This window comes from Vulpes lagopus, chromosome 5, assembly GCF_018345385.1.
Source record: "Vulpes lagopus strain Blue_001 chromosome 5, ASM1834538v1, whole genome shotgun sequence".
Classification (NCBI taxonomy): Eukaryota; Metazoa; Chordata; class Mammalia; order Carnivora; family Canidae; genus Vulpes; species Vulpes lagopus.
The window spans coordinates 45,928,790-45,944,193 of NC_054828.1; the positions used below are offsets into that span (position 1 = coordinate 45,928,790).

The 15,404-nt window shown below is 41.4% G+C and overlaps 1 protein-coding gene across 1 annotated transcript in view; it reads left to right on the forward strand.

Moving 5' to 3' along the window:
- The first annotated feature begins 564 nt into the window (after window positions 1-564).
- The window catches only part of COMMD1 (copper metabolism domain containing 1), a 162,087-nt gene continuing 147,247 nt past the window's right edge, over window positions 565-15,404 (forward strand). The window contains exon 1 of the mRNA XM_041756331.1: window positions 565-777. Coding sequence (XP_041612265.1) covers window positions 601-777 — 177 coding nt within the window. The 5' untranslated portion in view covers window positions 565-600. The remainder of the gene's footprint in view (window positions 778-15,404) is intronic.

Sequence of the window (15,404 nt, forward strand, 5' to 3'; positions counted from 1 at the left end):
TATTGATTTTTTTTTGAAAACTATATGGGTAGAAAGTTACATAATCTGTGCATTTCATTTCAGGATTGTAAAGAAAGTGTTAGCCAAATGTTTGTTCTAGAAAGGAGCATTGGATCAAAGCCATTAATCTAGCCAGAAAGACATGACACATAAATATAAAAAAGGCAACTAACAATCCTAGCAAACACATTATATATTATCAGGGGATAGTTAAATTTTCTGGGATAAAAGGTGGGCAGGTAATGATTCGGCAGAGATTAGATATGAGTGATAGACCCTATTCAGTTAGTGGGTTGGCAAGGCCTCGAAGGAGATGCAGCCATCCGAAAGTCAGATTGCCACTTTCATAGGCTAGCTCCCCATCACCAGTGATCTCCGCCAAGTGATTTTTTTTCCTTTCAGTAGGCCCTGGCGTGATGAAGGGAATCCGCATAAATAAAGTGATTCTTCTGGAACTGGATGCCTAGCTCCGCGGTGCAACCTAGACAGGGGTGGGTTTAGCTGCGTCCGCCCGCGCGCCTTCGCCCAAGGCCTTTGGGCCCCTCCCGGCTGCCGTAGCGGGGCCGCGCTGGGCTGTGGGGGGCGGGGCTGCCGGCCAGCATGGCGGCCGATCTCGAGGGCTCCAAGGCGCTGGGCGGGCTGCTGAGCGGCCTGGCCCAGGAAGCTTTCCACGGACACCAGGGCATCACGGAGGAGCTGCTGCGGAGCCAGCTCTATCCGGAGGTGTCCCTCGAGGAGTTCCGCCCCTTTCTGGCGAAGATGAGGGGCATCCTTAAGGTACCGGTCCTCCCTTGCCGCTGCGGCCGCAGAGTCCCCACCCCTTCCCCTCCGCCCTCGGCTTGGTCGCCCCCGAAGCAGAAAAGGCTTTGCTCCCGACACCTGCCCCCGCGGCTGTCCGTCTCGCTCCCTCAGACCCGGGGCGCTCGCCGGGGCGCCTCCGCCCGCTGTCTGCGCCGGCTCGCAGCCCCGCGGCAGGGCTGGCCGACAGGCACCGGAGAGGACTGTCTCTGCCTCTGCCTCTGCCTCTGCGTGTGTGTTTGTGTTTTCCCGCCACCTTTTCTCGCTTTGCGTGGACCGCAATTTCGAGTTGCCTCGGCGAATCTGTGCGTTCCAGCTTAAAATTAAAAACCAAAGAGCCATGAGGTCGTAGAGTTCCCTGGTTGTGCAAACGGGAGCGTGAGAGTGAGCGACTGGCCCGAGGGAAGCCCTGTCCAGGGTGCGGGGCGCGGGCCGGAGGGCACGTCTACCAGCCCCAAGTCAGTGTGAGTCAGCCTGTCCCGTAGAAGTGTAACGAGAGCTAAACGTACAACTTTTTTTCAAAGGTTTTATTTATTTATTCATGAGACACACACACAGAGGCAGAGGGAGAAGCAGGTTCCGTGCAGGGAGCCCGACGTGGGACTAGATCCCGGGTCTCCAGGATCACGCCCAGGGCTTGCAGGCAGGTGTTCAGCCGCTAAACATAGAATTTAAACTTTTCTGAAAGCCACAGTAAAAAAGTAAGAAGCAGGGACGCCTGGGTGGCTCAGCAGTTGAGCGTCTGTCTTCGGCCCAGAGCGTGACCCTGGAGACCCTGGAGACCCAGAGTCCTGCGTCGAGCCCCCTGCATGGAGCCTGCTTCTCCCTCTGCATGTGTCTCTGCCCCCCTCTCTCTCTCTGTGTCTCTCTTGAATAAATAACTACAATCTTTAAAGAAATGATTTTCAATTTTTATGGGCTTTCCTGTGTGTTAGGAACTGTACTAGGTGGACACCCATTTTAAAGAATAGGAAACAGGCTCAGGGAGTCTAAGTCTAGTTTTCTAAAATCACAGGTTGATTAAAGGCAGTGTTGAAATTTCATATGCTATTTGCTTCAAAACCGCAAGACTTTAAAAAGGCAGTTCCTTTTACAGGATTTGAATCCAGAAAAAAAAAAAAAAAAAAGCAAAGCCATCATTTCACGAAAAGTAAATGGACCGTCTCGTGGAAATATTAGAGGTATTATCTCAGGTCTGATCCTAGACATTTTGTGTAATTTTATTTTAAAGATTTTATCTTTACGTAATCTCTACACCCAAGGTGGGGCTTGAACTCACAACCCCAAGATCAAAAATTAAATGTTCTACTGACTAAGCCAGCCAGGTGCCCCTATTCTGTTTTTTTTTTTTTTTTAAGATTTTATTTATTTATTCATGAGAGACACAGAGAGAGGCGCAGAGACACTGGCAGAGGGAGCCTGATGTGGGACTGGATCTCAGGTCTCCAGGATCAGGCCCTGGGCTGAAGGCAGTGCTGAACCCCTGGGCCACCCAGGTGTCCCAGGTGCCCCTATTCTAATTTTAACTGATACCATATACACTACTGAATGCCTTCTGTTTCTATCAAATCTAAATGATTTTCTCCAAGTGGTCAAAAAAAGTTTCCTAGAGAATTTGACTTCTTCCTGACGTGGGACTCGATCCCAAGACCCCAGGATCACGCCCTGGGCAGAAGGCAGGCACCAAACCGCTGAGCCACCCAGGCATCCCCGTCTTACCTCGGTTTTTGAGGTGTTTGCTAAGCCTACAAGGGGGATAAGGATGAGGGACTGCCAGCCAAGAAGTAAGAACAGCACGTGTGTAGGCAGTGTCTTAGGAACTCCATACAATGGGGACTACTGCTCCCCATTTTGTTTGGTTATGAGGTAGAAATTGCAGGACAATATTTTGATGATTTTGTTTGGTTATGAGGTAGAAATTGCAGGCTACCCAAAGGAGACATTGCTTGGAAACTCTGTTACTTACTTTTAAATATATTGCTGAATAATATCCAAGTATTGCTCTCTATCCAAGTATTGCTCTCTCTGCTTTCAGTCCTCTGCCTGAGGATGGAATACTTCAGTTTTCTAAGTAATTTTGGGTTGAAAAGCTGGCATGGCTCACTTGGTGTGAGCCAAGTTGGGAACAGAACAGAAGATTTGCCTGTGCTTCTATATAGCCCATTGAGGTACCAAGGGAAAAAGCCTTTGATTGTTTGATTTAGGGCTGAAACAATGGGTTCTAGATGACATCTAGTTCCAATCTTCATTTACCTTTTAAGCAACACTGAGATATGAACATCTTTCTAATTTTTAAGAAAACACAAACAAGATTTTTATACGGAAGCTTTGAGCATGTCCTCTTTTCTTCTTCTTCTTCTCCTTATCCTCCTCCTCCTCCTTCTCCTTCTTCTTTTTTTAAGATTTTATTTATCTATGAGAGAGAGAGAGAGAGGCAGAGGGAGAAGCAGGCTCCATGCAGGAAGCCCGATGCGGGACTCGATCCGGGACTCCAGGACCACGGCCTGGGCCGAAGGCAGATGCTAAACCACCGAGCCACCTGGGGATCCCTGAGCACGTCCTCCTGCAGTAAAAGAGCACACACACACAAGCAGTCATGGTGCAAGGATGCTGTAGTATTTGGAAATAGAGGTCTGAGTAAGCTACTGCAGACAGAAAGAGACGTTAGCTCTTTTGGGCAGGTTCTTGGAGATGCCATTTTTGCTGCTCTTGAAGAAAGTGGAATGTTTTGTTTTATTTTTTATTTATTTATTTTTTTTTAAAGATTCTTTTTTATTCATTTATGATAGTCACAGAGAAAGAGAGAGAGAGAGGCAGAGACATAGGCAGAGGGAGAAGCAGGCTCCATGCACCGGAAGCCCGACGTGGGATTCGATCCCGGATCTCCGGGATCGCGCCCTGGGCCAAAGGCAGGTGCCAAACCGCTGCGCCACCCAGGGATCCCGAAAGTGGAATGTTTTAGACTAAAATGAGGGGCAGCCATATAAGGCATTCCAGGTTAAGAAAACAGCAGGAGTGAGGCAGGAAAATGTAGAACAGGTTCACAGGAAATGGTAAATAGTCCAATTTGACCATAGCATGGTGGTACCTAATACGTATTGGCAGAGGAGCCAAGAAAAAAATAACACAACATTTTATTTCTGCTTACTATAATTCCTGCTCTTGAGCAGGGCATACTTTTTTTTTTTTTTTTTTTTTAATTGTGGCAAAATACTTAACGTAAAATTTGTCATTGGAGGTGCTTGGGTAACACAGTCTCTTAAGCATCCATCTCTTGGTTTCGGCTAGAGTCTTGATCTCAGGGTTGTGGGATCGAGCCCCGCATTGGGCTCCAGCCCCATTGTGGGCTCCCTGCTCAGTGGGGAGTCTGCTTGGGAGTATCTCTCTCCCCCTCTCTCTCTGTCCCCCCTTCACACATGCTCTTTCTAAAATAAATGAATACATCTTTAAAAAAAAGAAAAAAATTTATTGTCTTAACCATTTTATTATTATTTTAAAATTTATTTTTTGAAGACTTTATTATTTGACAGAGAGCAGAGTCATGGGGAGCTGTAGAGGGAGAGGGAGAAGCAGGTTCCCCACTGAGCAGCAAGCCTGATACAGGGCTCTATCCCCAGAACCCCAGGATCATGACTTGAGCTGAAGGCAGACACTTAACTGACTGAGCCATCCAGGCGCCCCTCATCTTAACCATTTTAAAGTGTACAGTATTAAATACATTTATAATGTTGTACATCCCTTGCCATCATCCATAACTCTTTTCATCTTGTGAAACTGAAATTCTATACCTATTAATAACTCCCCATAATGACCTCACCCCCACTTGGAAGCCTCGGGCAACCACCATTCTACTGTTTCTATGATTTTGACTATGTATCTCATGTAAGTGAACACTATTTGTCTTTTTTTGTGGCTGACTTCCTTTGCTTAGCATAATATCACCAAGGTTCATGTTGCATATGTCAGAATTTCCTTTTAAAGGCTGAATAATCCATTGTATGTATATACGACACTTGCTTTATCCATTCATGTCATTGGACACTTGGGTTGATTCCAGTTATTGTGAATGATGCTGCTGTGAACACAGGGGTGCAGCTAATCTCTTTGAGACCCTGCTTTCAGTTCTTTGGGATATATATCCAGAGATGGAATTGTTGGGTCATATGGTAATTCTATTTTTAATATTTTGAGGAACTGCCAAATTGTTTTCCACAGCGGCTGTTCCATCTTAGTTTCCACCAACAGTATGTAAGAGTTCTGATTTCTTCACACTCTTGCCAACACTTGATTTTTTTTTTTTTTTTTTGGATACTAGCCATCCTAATAAGTATAACATAGTATACATTTTTACATGTATACAGCAGAAGTCCAAACATTTTTTCTTTTGTCTTTATAGGGTCTCAGCTATTTAAATTCAACACGCAGGCTAGAAGAGCAGAGAGGAAAATATTTTAAAAATGCAGGAATCTGAGCAAGGGAAACAAATCGAGGATAAAAGTGGAGTAGTACCCTATCTCATTTGGTGGCCATACTTCCAATCATCTGTAGAGAAGTTCTGTGAAGAAAGTGAGAGCAAGAGGGACAATAGGGATAGGAGGAAAGATGTGTAACTCCTGGCAGGGAACAGGCAATGGATATATATGTTAGGCTCCTTATTGCCAACAGCCAGTGTTCATTCATAGACTGTGGGTTTCAGATATCCCAAGCTGCAGTCTTTCCCTCTAACCTTCACATTGTGTGCCAGCTGTAATGTGCTGATTGTTCTACTAGCCTGTTTCCCACTTGGAGGTTTTCCTACCCTACTTGGCTGAGACATTGATCCTTTCTAGCTTTACCTGTTGCTCACAAAAAGCATACCTTTCATCTGTTTGTAGATACATGAAGTTGCCCATTCCTTTGCTCTATTTTTGGAAGCTCCTGAGAAGCAGTGAAACCAGTAAATTGAGACTGATGGGTTTTGTTAGAGAGATGACATTGTATATAAATATTCTGCCATTTTAACCTATCTTTTTGATTTATATTTATAATTTTAGGTTCTTCTAGGTAAGTATTTGCATCTTCTCTATTTCTTGCCTCAGCTATCAACTTTGCAAGGGACTCTCCTTGTTCTAGTTTACTGGAATTCTAGAGAAAGATCTTACTTGAGCTAGATCATCTTTTGTATACCTATATTCTGTATTCACTACTGCCCTCTGTTGGTGGTGATTTTGTGTTCCCTCACTGAAATTTCATATTAAAATTTTTTAATTAATTTTTTATTTTACTTATTTATTATTTATTTTTTAAAGATTTTATTTATTTATTCATGAGACACACAGAGAGAGGCAGAGACACAGGCAGAGGGAGAAACGGGCTCCCCACAGGGAGCCCGATGTCAGACTCCATCCTTGGACCTTGGGATCACTCCCTTAGCTGAAGGCAGATGTTCAGCCGCTGAGCCACCCAGGCATCCCATAAGTTTTTATTTTAATTCCAGTATAGTTAACATGCAGTGTTGCATATTAGTTTCAGATGTGCAATATAGTGATTAAACAGTTCCTCATATCACCTAGTGCCCATCACAACAAGTGCACTCCTTAATCCCTATTACCTATTTACCCCTCCATCAGTTTGTTCTCCATAGTTAAGGGTCTGTTTCTGTTTTTTTCTTCACTCATCTGTTTTGTTTCTTAAATTTCATATGTGAGTGAAATCATATGGTGTTTGTTTTTCTCTGACTTATTTTGCTTAGCATTATACTCTAGCTCCATCCAAAACAAAAATTTTTAATGAAAATTCTGTTGGATCTTATTTTGTTTATTGTTGATATATTCCTATACTACAGAAGTCAAAATTTACAGCCAAAAATTAATTTACTCATTTCTCTTTTCCTTTATGATTTGAATTTAGGAATATGTTTAGATCCTATTTTTATTTTTATTTTATTTTTATTTATTTATGATAGTCACAGAGAGAGAGAGAGAGAGAGAGAGGCAGAGACAGGCAGAGGGAGAAGCAGGCTCCACGCACTGGGAGCCCGACATGGGATTCGATCCCCGGTCTCCAGGATCGCGCCCTGGGCCAAAGGCAGGCTCTAAACCACTGCGCCACCTAGGGATCCCTAAAAAAGATTTTTATTTTTAAGTAATCTCTGCCCAATGTGGAGCTCAAACCACAACCTGGAGGTCAAGAGTCACATGCTCCACCAACCAAACCAGCCAGGTGCCCCCTGCTGCCATTTTTATAAATAAAGTTTTAATGGAGCATGATCAGATGCTTATTCATTTACTTTTTGCCTGTAGCAGTTTTTATTATTACAATAACAGAGTTGAGTGATTGTGACAAGAGATCTTGTGGCCTTTAAAACCTAAAATATAGATAAGAAATGAGCTTTAATGTTTCTGTGGTACTAAGTGTATGTTCTTCATAAGTCATAGAATTTGAATTTGGATTTTTTTCATATTCAGAGTACGTGAAGTTCATGTGCTTGTTAACATAATTTAAGGTAGGGGTCCCTGGGTGGCGCAGCAGTTTGGCGCCTGCCTTTGGCCCAGGGTGCGATCCTGGAGACCCGGGATCGAATCCCATGTCGGGCTCCCGGTGCATGGAGCCTGCTTCTCCCTCTGCCTGTCTCTGCCTCTCTCTCTCTGTGTGTGTGTGTGTGACTATCATAAATAAATTTAAAAAAATTAAAAAAAACATAATTTAAGGTAATATATAATGTTGTGAGCGTGAAAGTCAAGTAAAAACAGTCAACACAAAAATTGGTTTAAATTTACATAAGAGAATAACTTATCAATAATATAATAAGATTTAGGGGCACCTGGGTGACTCATTCAGTTCAGTGTCTGACTCTTGGTTTCAGCTCACATCTTGATCTCAGGGTCATGGGATTGTGCACCCGGTGAGCTACACACTCAGTGGGAAGTCTGCCTGAGATTGTCTCCCTCTCCTCTGCCCTCCTCCCCCAAATAAATACGTCTTAAAAAGATATAAGGGGTTCCTGTTGGCTGGTTCAGTTGGTAGAGCATGTGACTTGATCCCAGTTTTGTTTTTTGTTTTTCGTTTTTTTTAAAGGATTTTATTTATTTATTCATGAGAATACACAGAGAGGAGAGAGAGGCAGAGACACAGGCAGAGGGAGAAGCAGGCTCCATGCAGGGAGCCTGACGTGGGACTTGATCCCAGGTCTCCATGATCACGCCCTGGGCTGAAGGTGGCGCTAAACTGCTGAGCCACCCGGCCTGCCCTGATCCCAGTTCTGTAAGTTTGAGCCCCATGTTGACTGTAGTGGTTAACTTAAAAAAATAAAAGCTCTGAGGGCTACCTGGCTGGCTCAGTTGGAAGAGGATGATTCCTGGTCTTGGGGTCATGAGTTTGAGCCCCATGTTGGGTGTAGAGAGTACTAAAAATAAATAAGTAAATTTAAGAAAAAATTTATAATAGTAAAAAACTATAAAAATATTTCTATTTTAAAGATTTTATTTGTTTTAGAAAGAGAGAAAGAAAAAGTGCTTTTGCATGAGCAGGGGGGAGGGGCAGAAGGAAAGGGAGAGAGAATCCTAAGTCGACTCTGCTCAGTACGGAGCTCCACACAGGGCTTGATCTCCCAACCCTGAGATCCTGACCTGAACTGAAATCAAGAGGCGGATGCTTAACTGACTGAGCCACCCAGGTGCCCCCAAAGTATTTCTATTTTAAGTACCTGGTTCTATTTCACTTTTTAAAGCCGTGAAAATTTGTAACTTGTTTGAGAATTAGATTGATGAGAAAGAAAGGACCTGTGTTAATATGGTCTTGTAATTCAGTATTCATCTGAAAAATGCAGGATTTAATTTTTTTTCTTTTACAAATATCGAGTGTTATTTATTATAAGCATTATTTAGCCTCATTAAAGAAGGTTTAGAAATGTGAGATGTGGGGATGCTTGGGTGCTCAGCGGTTTGGCGCCTACCTTCGGCCCAGGGCGTGATCCTGGAGACCCGGGATCAAGTCCCACGTCGGGCTCCCTGCATGGAGCCTGCTTCTCTTTCTGCCTCTCTCTGCCTATGTCTCTGTCTCTCTCTGTATCTCTCATGAATAAATAAATAAAAGCTTAAAAAAAAAAGGTGAGATGTGTAAGAACACATAATACCACATGCTGACATAACCGGCATTAATGTTTTTGTGTATTATTTATACCACAAATATTATTAGGTATCTTAATACATGCCATGCCCTGTGCTTGGGATGCAGCAGTAAACATCACGGCGATCGTCCCTGCCTTTGAGGAATATATAGTTCCTGAAGAATATAGATATTAAGTCTGTGGTTACCTTTTTTTTTTTTTTTAATTTTTATTTATTTATGATAGTCACAGAGAGAGAGAGAGAGAGGCAGAGACATAGGCAGAGGGAGAAGTAGACTCCATGCACTAGGAGCCCGACATGGGACTCGATCCCGGGTCTCCAGGATTGTGCCCTGGGCCAAAGGCAGGCGCCAAACCGCTGCGCCACCCAGGGATCCCTGTGGTTACCTTTTGAAAAGGCAGCCAGAGTGTGCCAACTTACGCAGATTATAGGCAGTTGAGAGTGGTTCCTAGCCCACTCTATGACAAAGAAAAGCAATGAGAGGCCTACTTGTTAGGTACAATGAACTGCAAAGAAAGGACAGAGACAGCACAAAAATAATTTGCCTGCCTTTAGTTGTCTCCCTCTAGACCCTGCGTAGGGGTTCCTCAGGAATATGGTTGATTACAGTCACGATGATGTTTTTCCTGGTTGGGGATTTGACTGTTTTGGGACCTTCTTTTATGTTTCTTGACTTGGTCTTTAGGGCCAGAATGGCTGTCAGAGCATCACCTGAACATCCAAGATGTACGCTTAGAGTAGCGCTATCTTCTCACTGGTCTTTGCTTACTCTGAGTCTCTTCTCAGAGCCTGAAGCATGTTTTCAAGTAGCTACTAAGAAAGGGTATGGGAGAGGTCACTTTTTTCTTTTTAAGTCTTGAAAAAGTGTCTTTATTCTAGTTCACACTTAATTGCTAGTTTGGTTGAGAATGTATCTCTAGGTTGTGAAATTGACTCAGTTTTGAAGGCATTGTTTCATCGAATGTGGCTTTTTTCTCTGTGAACTTTTAGTATTTTCTTTTATTTTCTTGAGTATCCTTGGTGTGTAATTTTTATTTCATTATATTTGGGCCACTGTGGACCCTTTGAATCTGGAGACTTATGATCTTTAGTTCTGCGAAAAGTCATATTCCTGCTTTGATGATTTTTTTCCCCTCTAGTCTCTTTCTAGCATTCTGATTTCAAATGTTAGACCTTCTAGACTAAATCCTTAGTTTTTCTTTTCTTTTTCTTTATTTTCCATTTCTTTGTTTTTTTTTTCTTTTTCATAGGTTTCCTCAACTTTATGTTCTAGAATTTATTTTTTAAGATTTTATTTATTTATTCACGAGAGACACAGAGAGAGAAGCAGAAACATAGGTAGAGGGAGAAGCAGGCTCCATGCAGGGGACCGAGGTGCCCCATATCTTCTAGCATTGTAATTGAATTTTTCATTTGGTCATGTTTTTAATTTCCAGGAATTTTCTTTTGACATGGACAATATGCTATGTTTAGTCAGTGTAAGGGAAGAAAAGGTTTTTCCTTGATCCTCTAGGGTTCCTGGCCATGTCTGAAAATTATTTATTTATTTATTTTTTTATTATTTATTTATGATAGTCATACAGAGAGAGAGAGAGAGGCAGAGACACAGGCAGAGGGAGAAGCAGGCTCCATGCACCGGGAACCTGATGTGGGATTCGATCCCGGGTCTCCAGGATCGCGCCCTGGGCCAAAGGCAGGCGCCAAACCGCTGCGCCACCCAGGGATCCCCATGTCTGAAAATTAAACTGACAAAGACAGATTAACAGGAGAAAAGCATACAGATTCATTTCATACAAGTTTTGCATGAGACGGGAGCTTTCATAAAGAAATGAAGACCCAAAGAAACAGACCTGAATATTTTATTTTGAATTTGATGGAGAGTTAATTGTAGTAAACAGAGGAAAACATAGCTAGGCCTGTTTGTAGGGTTCTCCTTGGTGTCTCTGTCTTTGGAGACGAGGATGCTTTTTTCTTTTGGGTGTAGGGAGGGCACCTCTCACTTTTGGGTTTTATGACCTGTTTCATGGAGAAGGGGTGGGAGAGAAGAGCAGAGTGACTGCCTTTTCTCCAAAGATCAGTCTGCCTTTTCTCCAACTACGTTAGTTTTCAAGAAGCTGTATGCGAAGATGCTATATTTTGGGTTAGCATGTTCTGAACCCCATCACCAACTATCTCTCTCTCTCTCTCTCTCTCTTTTTAAGCTTTTTTATTTATTTATTCATAGAGACAGAGAGAGAGAGAGAGGCAGAGACACAGGCAGAGGGAGAAGCAGGCATCATACAGAGAGCCTGACAATGGGACTCGATCCAGGGTCTCCAGGATCACGCCCTGGGCTGCAGGTGGTGCTAAACCACTGCGCCACCGGGGCTTGCCCTCTCTCTCTTTTTTTTAAACACAAAGAGGGACATCTGGGTGGCTCAGTCGGTTAGATATGTGCCTTTGGCTCAGATCATGATCTCAGGGTCTCGGGATTGAGCCTCTTGTCTGCACTCCCTGCTTGGTGTGGGGAGTCTGCTTCTCCCTCTACCTACCCCCCACTTGTGCTCTCTTCCTCTCTCTTTCTTTAAAATAAAATAAAGTTTAAAATTTATTTAAAAAAAAACACGACGAGGGGGCATATAGTACATAATTTCCTGCATTTGGCTTTTAAAAAATTGATCTTGAGTGATTTTTGAGTACTATTTTTCAGTATTAGGAATTTGGTATACTTGTATTTAGCCCTTGTGAAAGCTTTTTTCAGAGGCTTTTAATGAACATTATGTTACTGAGATGTTTTTTGGGTATGATGTAAGTAGACGTTAAATTCTTGCAGAGGAATACCCTACTTAATCTTTTATAGTATTCTAATAGTTTAATGTTTTGGAACTGTGGTGTGTGTTTTTGCTTTTTAATTATTTGTTTGTATTATTTTAAGAGCACAGTTTGGGCACTTGGATGGCTCACTGGTTGAATGTCTGCCTTCAGCTCAGGTCCCTGGGGTCCTGCGATTGAGTCCCACTTCGGGCTCCCTGCATGGAGCCTGCTTCTCTCGCTGCCTATGTCTCTACCTTTCTATGTCTCTCATGAATAAATAAATAAATAAAATCTTAAAAAAAATAAAAGCACAATTTGATCCTAGTTTCTGAATAACCTGGAAAATTTTGTGGAAAGTATTTATAATAAAAGCAGAAGCTTAAAAGTACATTTACTATTAAGTTTATAAAGTGACTTCAGTTGACTGTCCGTTGGTAATAATTTTTTATTGTCAAAGAATGGCATTTCCTGCTTCTGTTTGAAATTTACCTATTGGAGTGTATTCTAGTAACTCATTCTTTTGAAAAAGCCAGAAAACTTTTAAGTTTTATTTATTTTGATTTTTTTCAGAATGCTTTTTAATTTTGAGCTTTCTTGTATATGCAGTAGGGTTTCTGCGTTTATTATGTAACATAGAAAGATCTTGCTCTGTAACATACTTTTTAGTATATTATTGGTCATTCTTTACAATGAAAAATAAAAAGCAGTATCTTTTTGACCAGTGTTAGAGCTTAACTCTTAAACATTTCAGACAGCAAATATTAAATAATAAGAAATTAACCTGAGTATAAAAAAATAATGTGAAAAAATATCTGGTCTTGAAATGTGTAGGTTATGAGATATGAATAGAAGACACTGAAAACATTGATTTATTCCAATGTCCAGGATTCATTTGTCTTTTTTCATTATTGTCCTAACTATAAGCAGTAGTAGTTCTGTTTTACTACACTAGGTGGCAATAGAATATTGGCTTCCTAACACACACTGCTGGAAGCAACTACTGTTTAAAATGTTCTTTTGAAAGTTTTAATTCAGAAAACAAAGTTGGCTACTCAACAATAAGAAATTTCTTATCCAAAAAGAAGTTCTAAATACTTGGTTTGATATTTTGAATTTAGAAACACCATTTTCTGGAAAATTTAAAGCTCTATAGAGAGATTTCCTTTTGCTATAGTTCTCTAGTTTTTGAGTAACTAAATTTTATAAAATTCATTGAAAAATTTTGAGAATTTAGATGATAATTCATGAGATATATTTCTGCTTCTCTGAAGGACTGGCAAGCAACTGTTTGGTAAGATGTTACTTTTTTTATGTCACGGGACATCACATGATAAAGTAGCAATTGAGTTTACCAGCTGGAGTTTATTTAAATGGGCTCAGATGACCTGTATGAGGGGTGCCTGGCTGGCTTAGACAGTAGACCATGAGACTCTTGATCTTGGGTTCGTAAGTTCAGGCCCCACTTTGGGCATTGAGCCTACTTAAAAAAAAGAGAGAAACCAAATGAGCAGTATGAGGTGTTCTAAAAGTTTGGCTGGCTAGGTTGGAAGAACATGCAACTCTTGATCTCAGGGTTGTAAGTTCGAGTCTCACACTGGGTGTAGGGATTTCTTAAATAAATAAATAAAAACTTAAAAAAAACCCATATTAATTGAAGATATATTTTTGGTTCTCTTCTCAATGTGTTCTGGATCTGCAGATTTAGATTGAAAGAGTTCCTGGGTAGAGAGATTTAAAAAAAAGAGTTTACTTATTTATTTGAGAGACAGTAAGAGAGAGAGTATCAACAGGGAGCCCCACACAGGGCTTGATTCCAGGACCCTGAGATTATGACCCAAGTCAAATGTACATATGCTTATGAAATTCAGCATTGTTGTATATAGTTGTAGATCATTCATATTGTTGTGGAGCAGCAGTAGGCAAAGTATGACCCACAGGCTAAATCCGGCCCCTGCCTATTTGTTTGTTTGGAGGGGGGGAAAGAGAGGTGGAGGGAGAGGGAGAGGGAGAGGGAGAGGGAGATATTCTTAAGCAGACAACACACCCAGTGTGGAGCCCGAAGTGGGGCTCAATCTCACAACCCTGAAGTCATGACCTGAGTGGAAATCAAGTCAGTCGCTTAACTGAGTGAGCCACCCAGGTGCCCCATGGCCCCTGGCTATTTGTGTACAGCCAGTGAGCTATGTTTTACATTTTTAAAAAGTTAAAAATAATTTTTTATGACCTGTGAAACTTAAATTCAAATTTCACTGTCTATAATAAAGTATATTATTGCTTCTGCTCTATAAGGGCAGAGTTAAATAGTTGCATCCGAGATTAGTTGGCTGGCAAAACTTAAAATAATTATTATCTGGCCCTTTATAGAAAAAATTTGCCATACCTGTTGAGTATATCAGTATTTGAATATATTACAATATGCTTATCCATTTTACTGTTGATGGAGATTTGAAAGGTTTGCAATTTTTGTTTTATTATGCATAGAGGATACTACTTCTTTAAAATGTAACCACCATTATTTTCTCATTAGGTACCTTGTATTGAGGAGAGAATTATTTTTTTTTAAGATTTTATTTTAATTTTTAAAAAAGATTTTATTTATTTATTCTTGAGAAACACAGAAAGAGAGAGAGGCAGAGACATAGACAGAGGGAGAAGCAGGCTCCCTGCATGGAGCCTGATGTGGGACTTGATTCCTGGACCGGGATCATGCCCTGAGCTGAAGGCAGACACTCAACCATTGAGCCACCCAGGCATCCCTTTTAGATTTTATTTTATTATTTTATTATTTTATTTTTTATTTTTAGATTTTATTTTTAAGTAGTCTTTACACCCAGTGTGGAGCTCAAACTTACGACCCTGAGGTGCTTGTTCCACCAATTGAGCCAGCTAGCCACCCCAAATTTCCTTTTTTTTTTTAAAAGTCTGAGTAAGGGGTACCTGGGTAGCTCAGTCAGTTAAGCATCTAACTTGTGATTTTGCCTCAGGTCATGGTCTCATGGGTATGGGATTAAGCCCCGCATTGGGCTCTGTGCAGAGTGGGGAGTCTGAAATTCTCTGCCCCCCGTCCCTCCCCAAATTTGAGTTCTCTTTCTCTCTCAAATAAATAAATCTTTAAAAAAATAAAGGTTGAATAATACTCCATTGTATGAGAACTGTTTTTAATCTACTCAGAGGTTGATTTGACAAGTTTTTATGTAATTTTTTGGGCTGTTTTGTTCTCACAAATAGACTGGTGGTAGGAACTTTCCCCGGAGTTTTATTTCTTTTGAACTCCTTTATATGTGAGACATATTCTTCTTTGAGCCTGCAAATAATGAAATAATTCTTCTTCTCCGGTAAGTTTTATGCCTTTACTCTCCTGTTATACATTTTATAGCCAGCCCAATAGTTTGTGTTTTTTTTTTTTTTTTTTAAGATGTTATTTGTTTATTCATGAGAGACACACACAGGGAGGCAGAGATACAGGCAGAGGGAGGAGCAGGCTCCCTGCAGGGAACCTGATATGGGACTCTATCCCAGGACCCTGGTCTCATGACAAAAGCCGAAGGCAGATACTTAACCACTGAGCCACCCAGGCATCCCAGCCCAATAGTTCTTCTTTTTTTTTTTTTTTTTTTAAGATTTTATTTATTTATTCATGAGACACAGAGCTAGAGAGAGGCAGAGACACAGGTAGAGGGAGAAGCAGGCTCCAAGCAAGGAGCT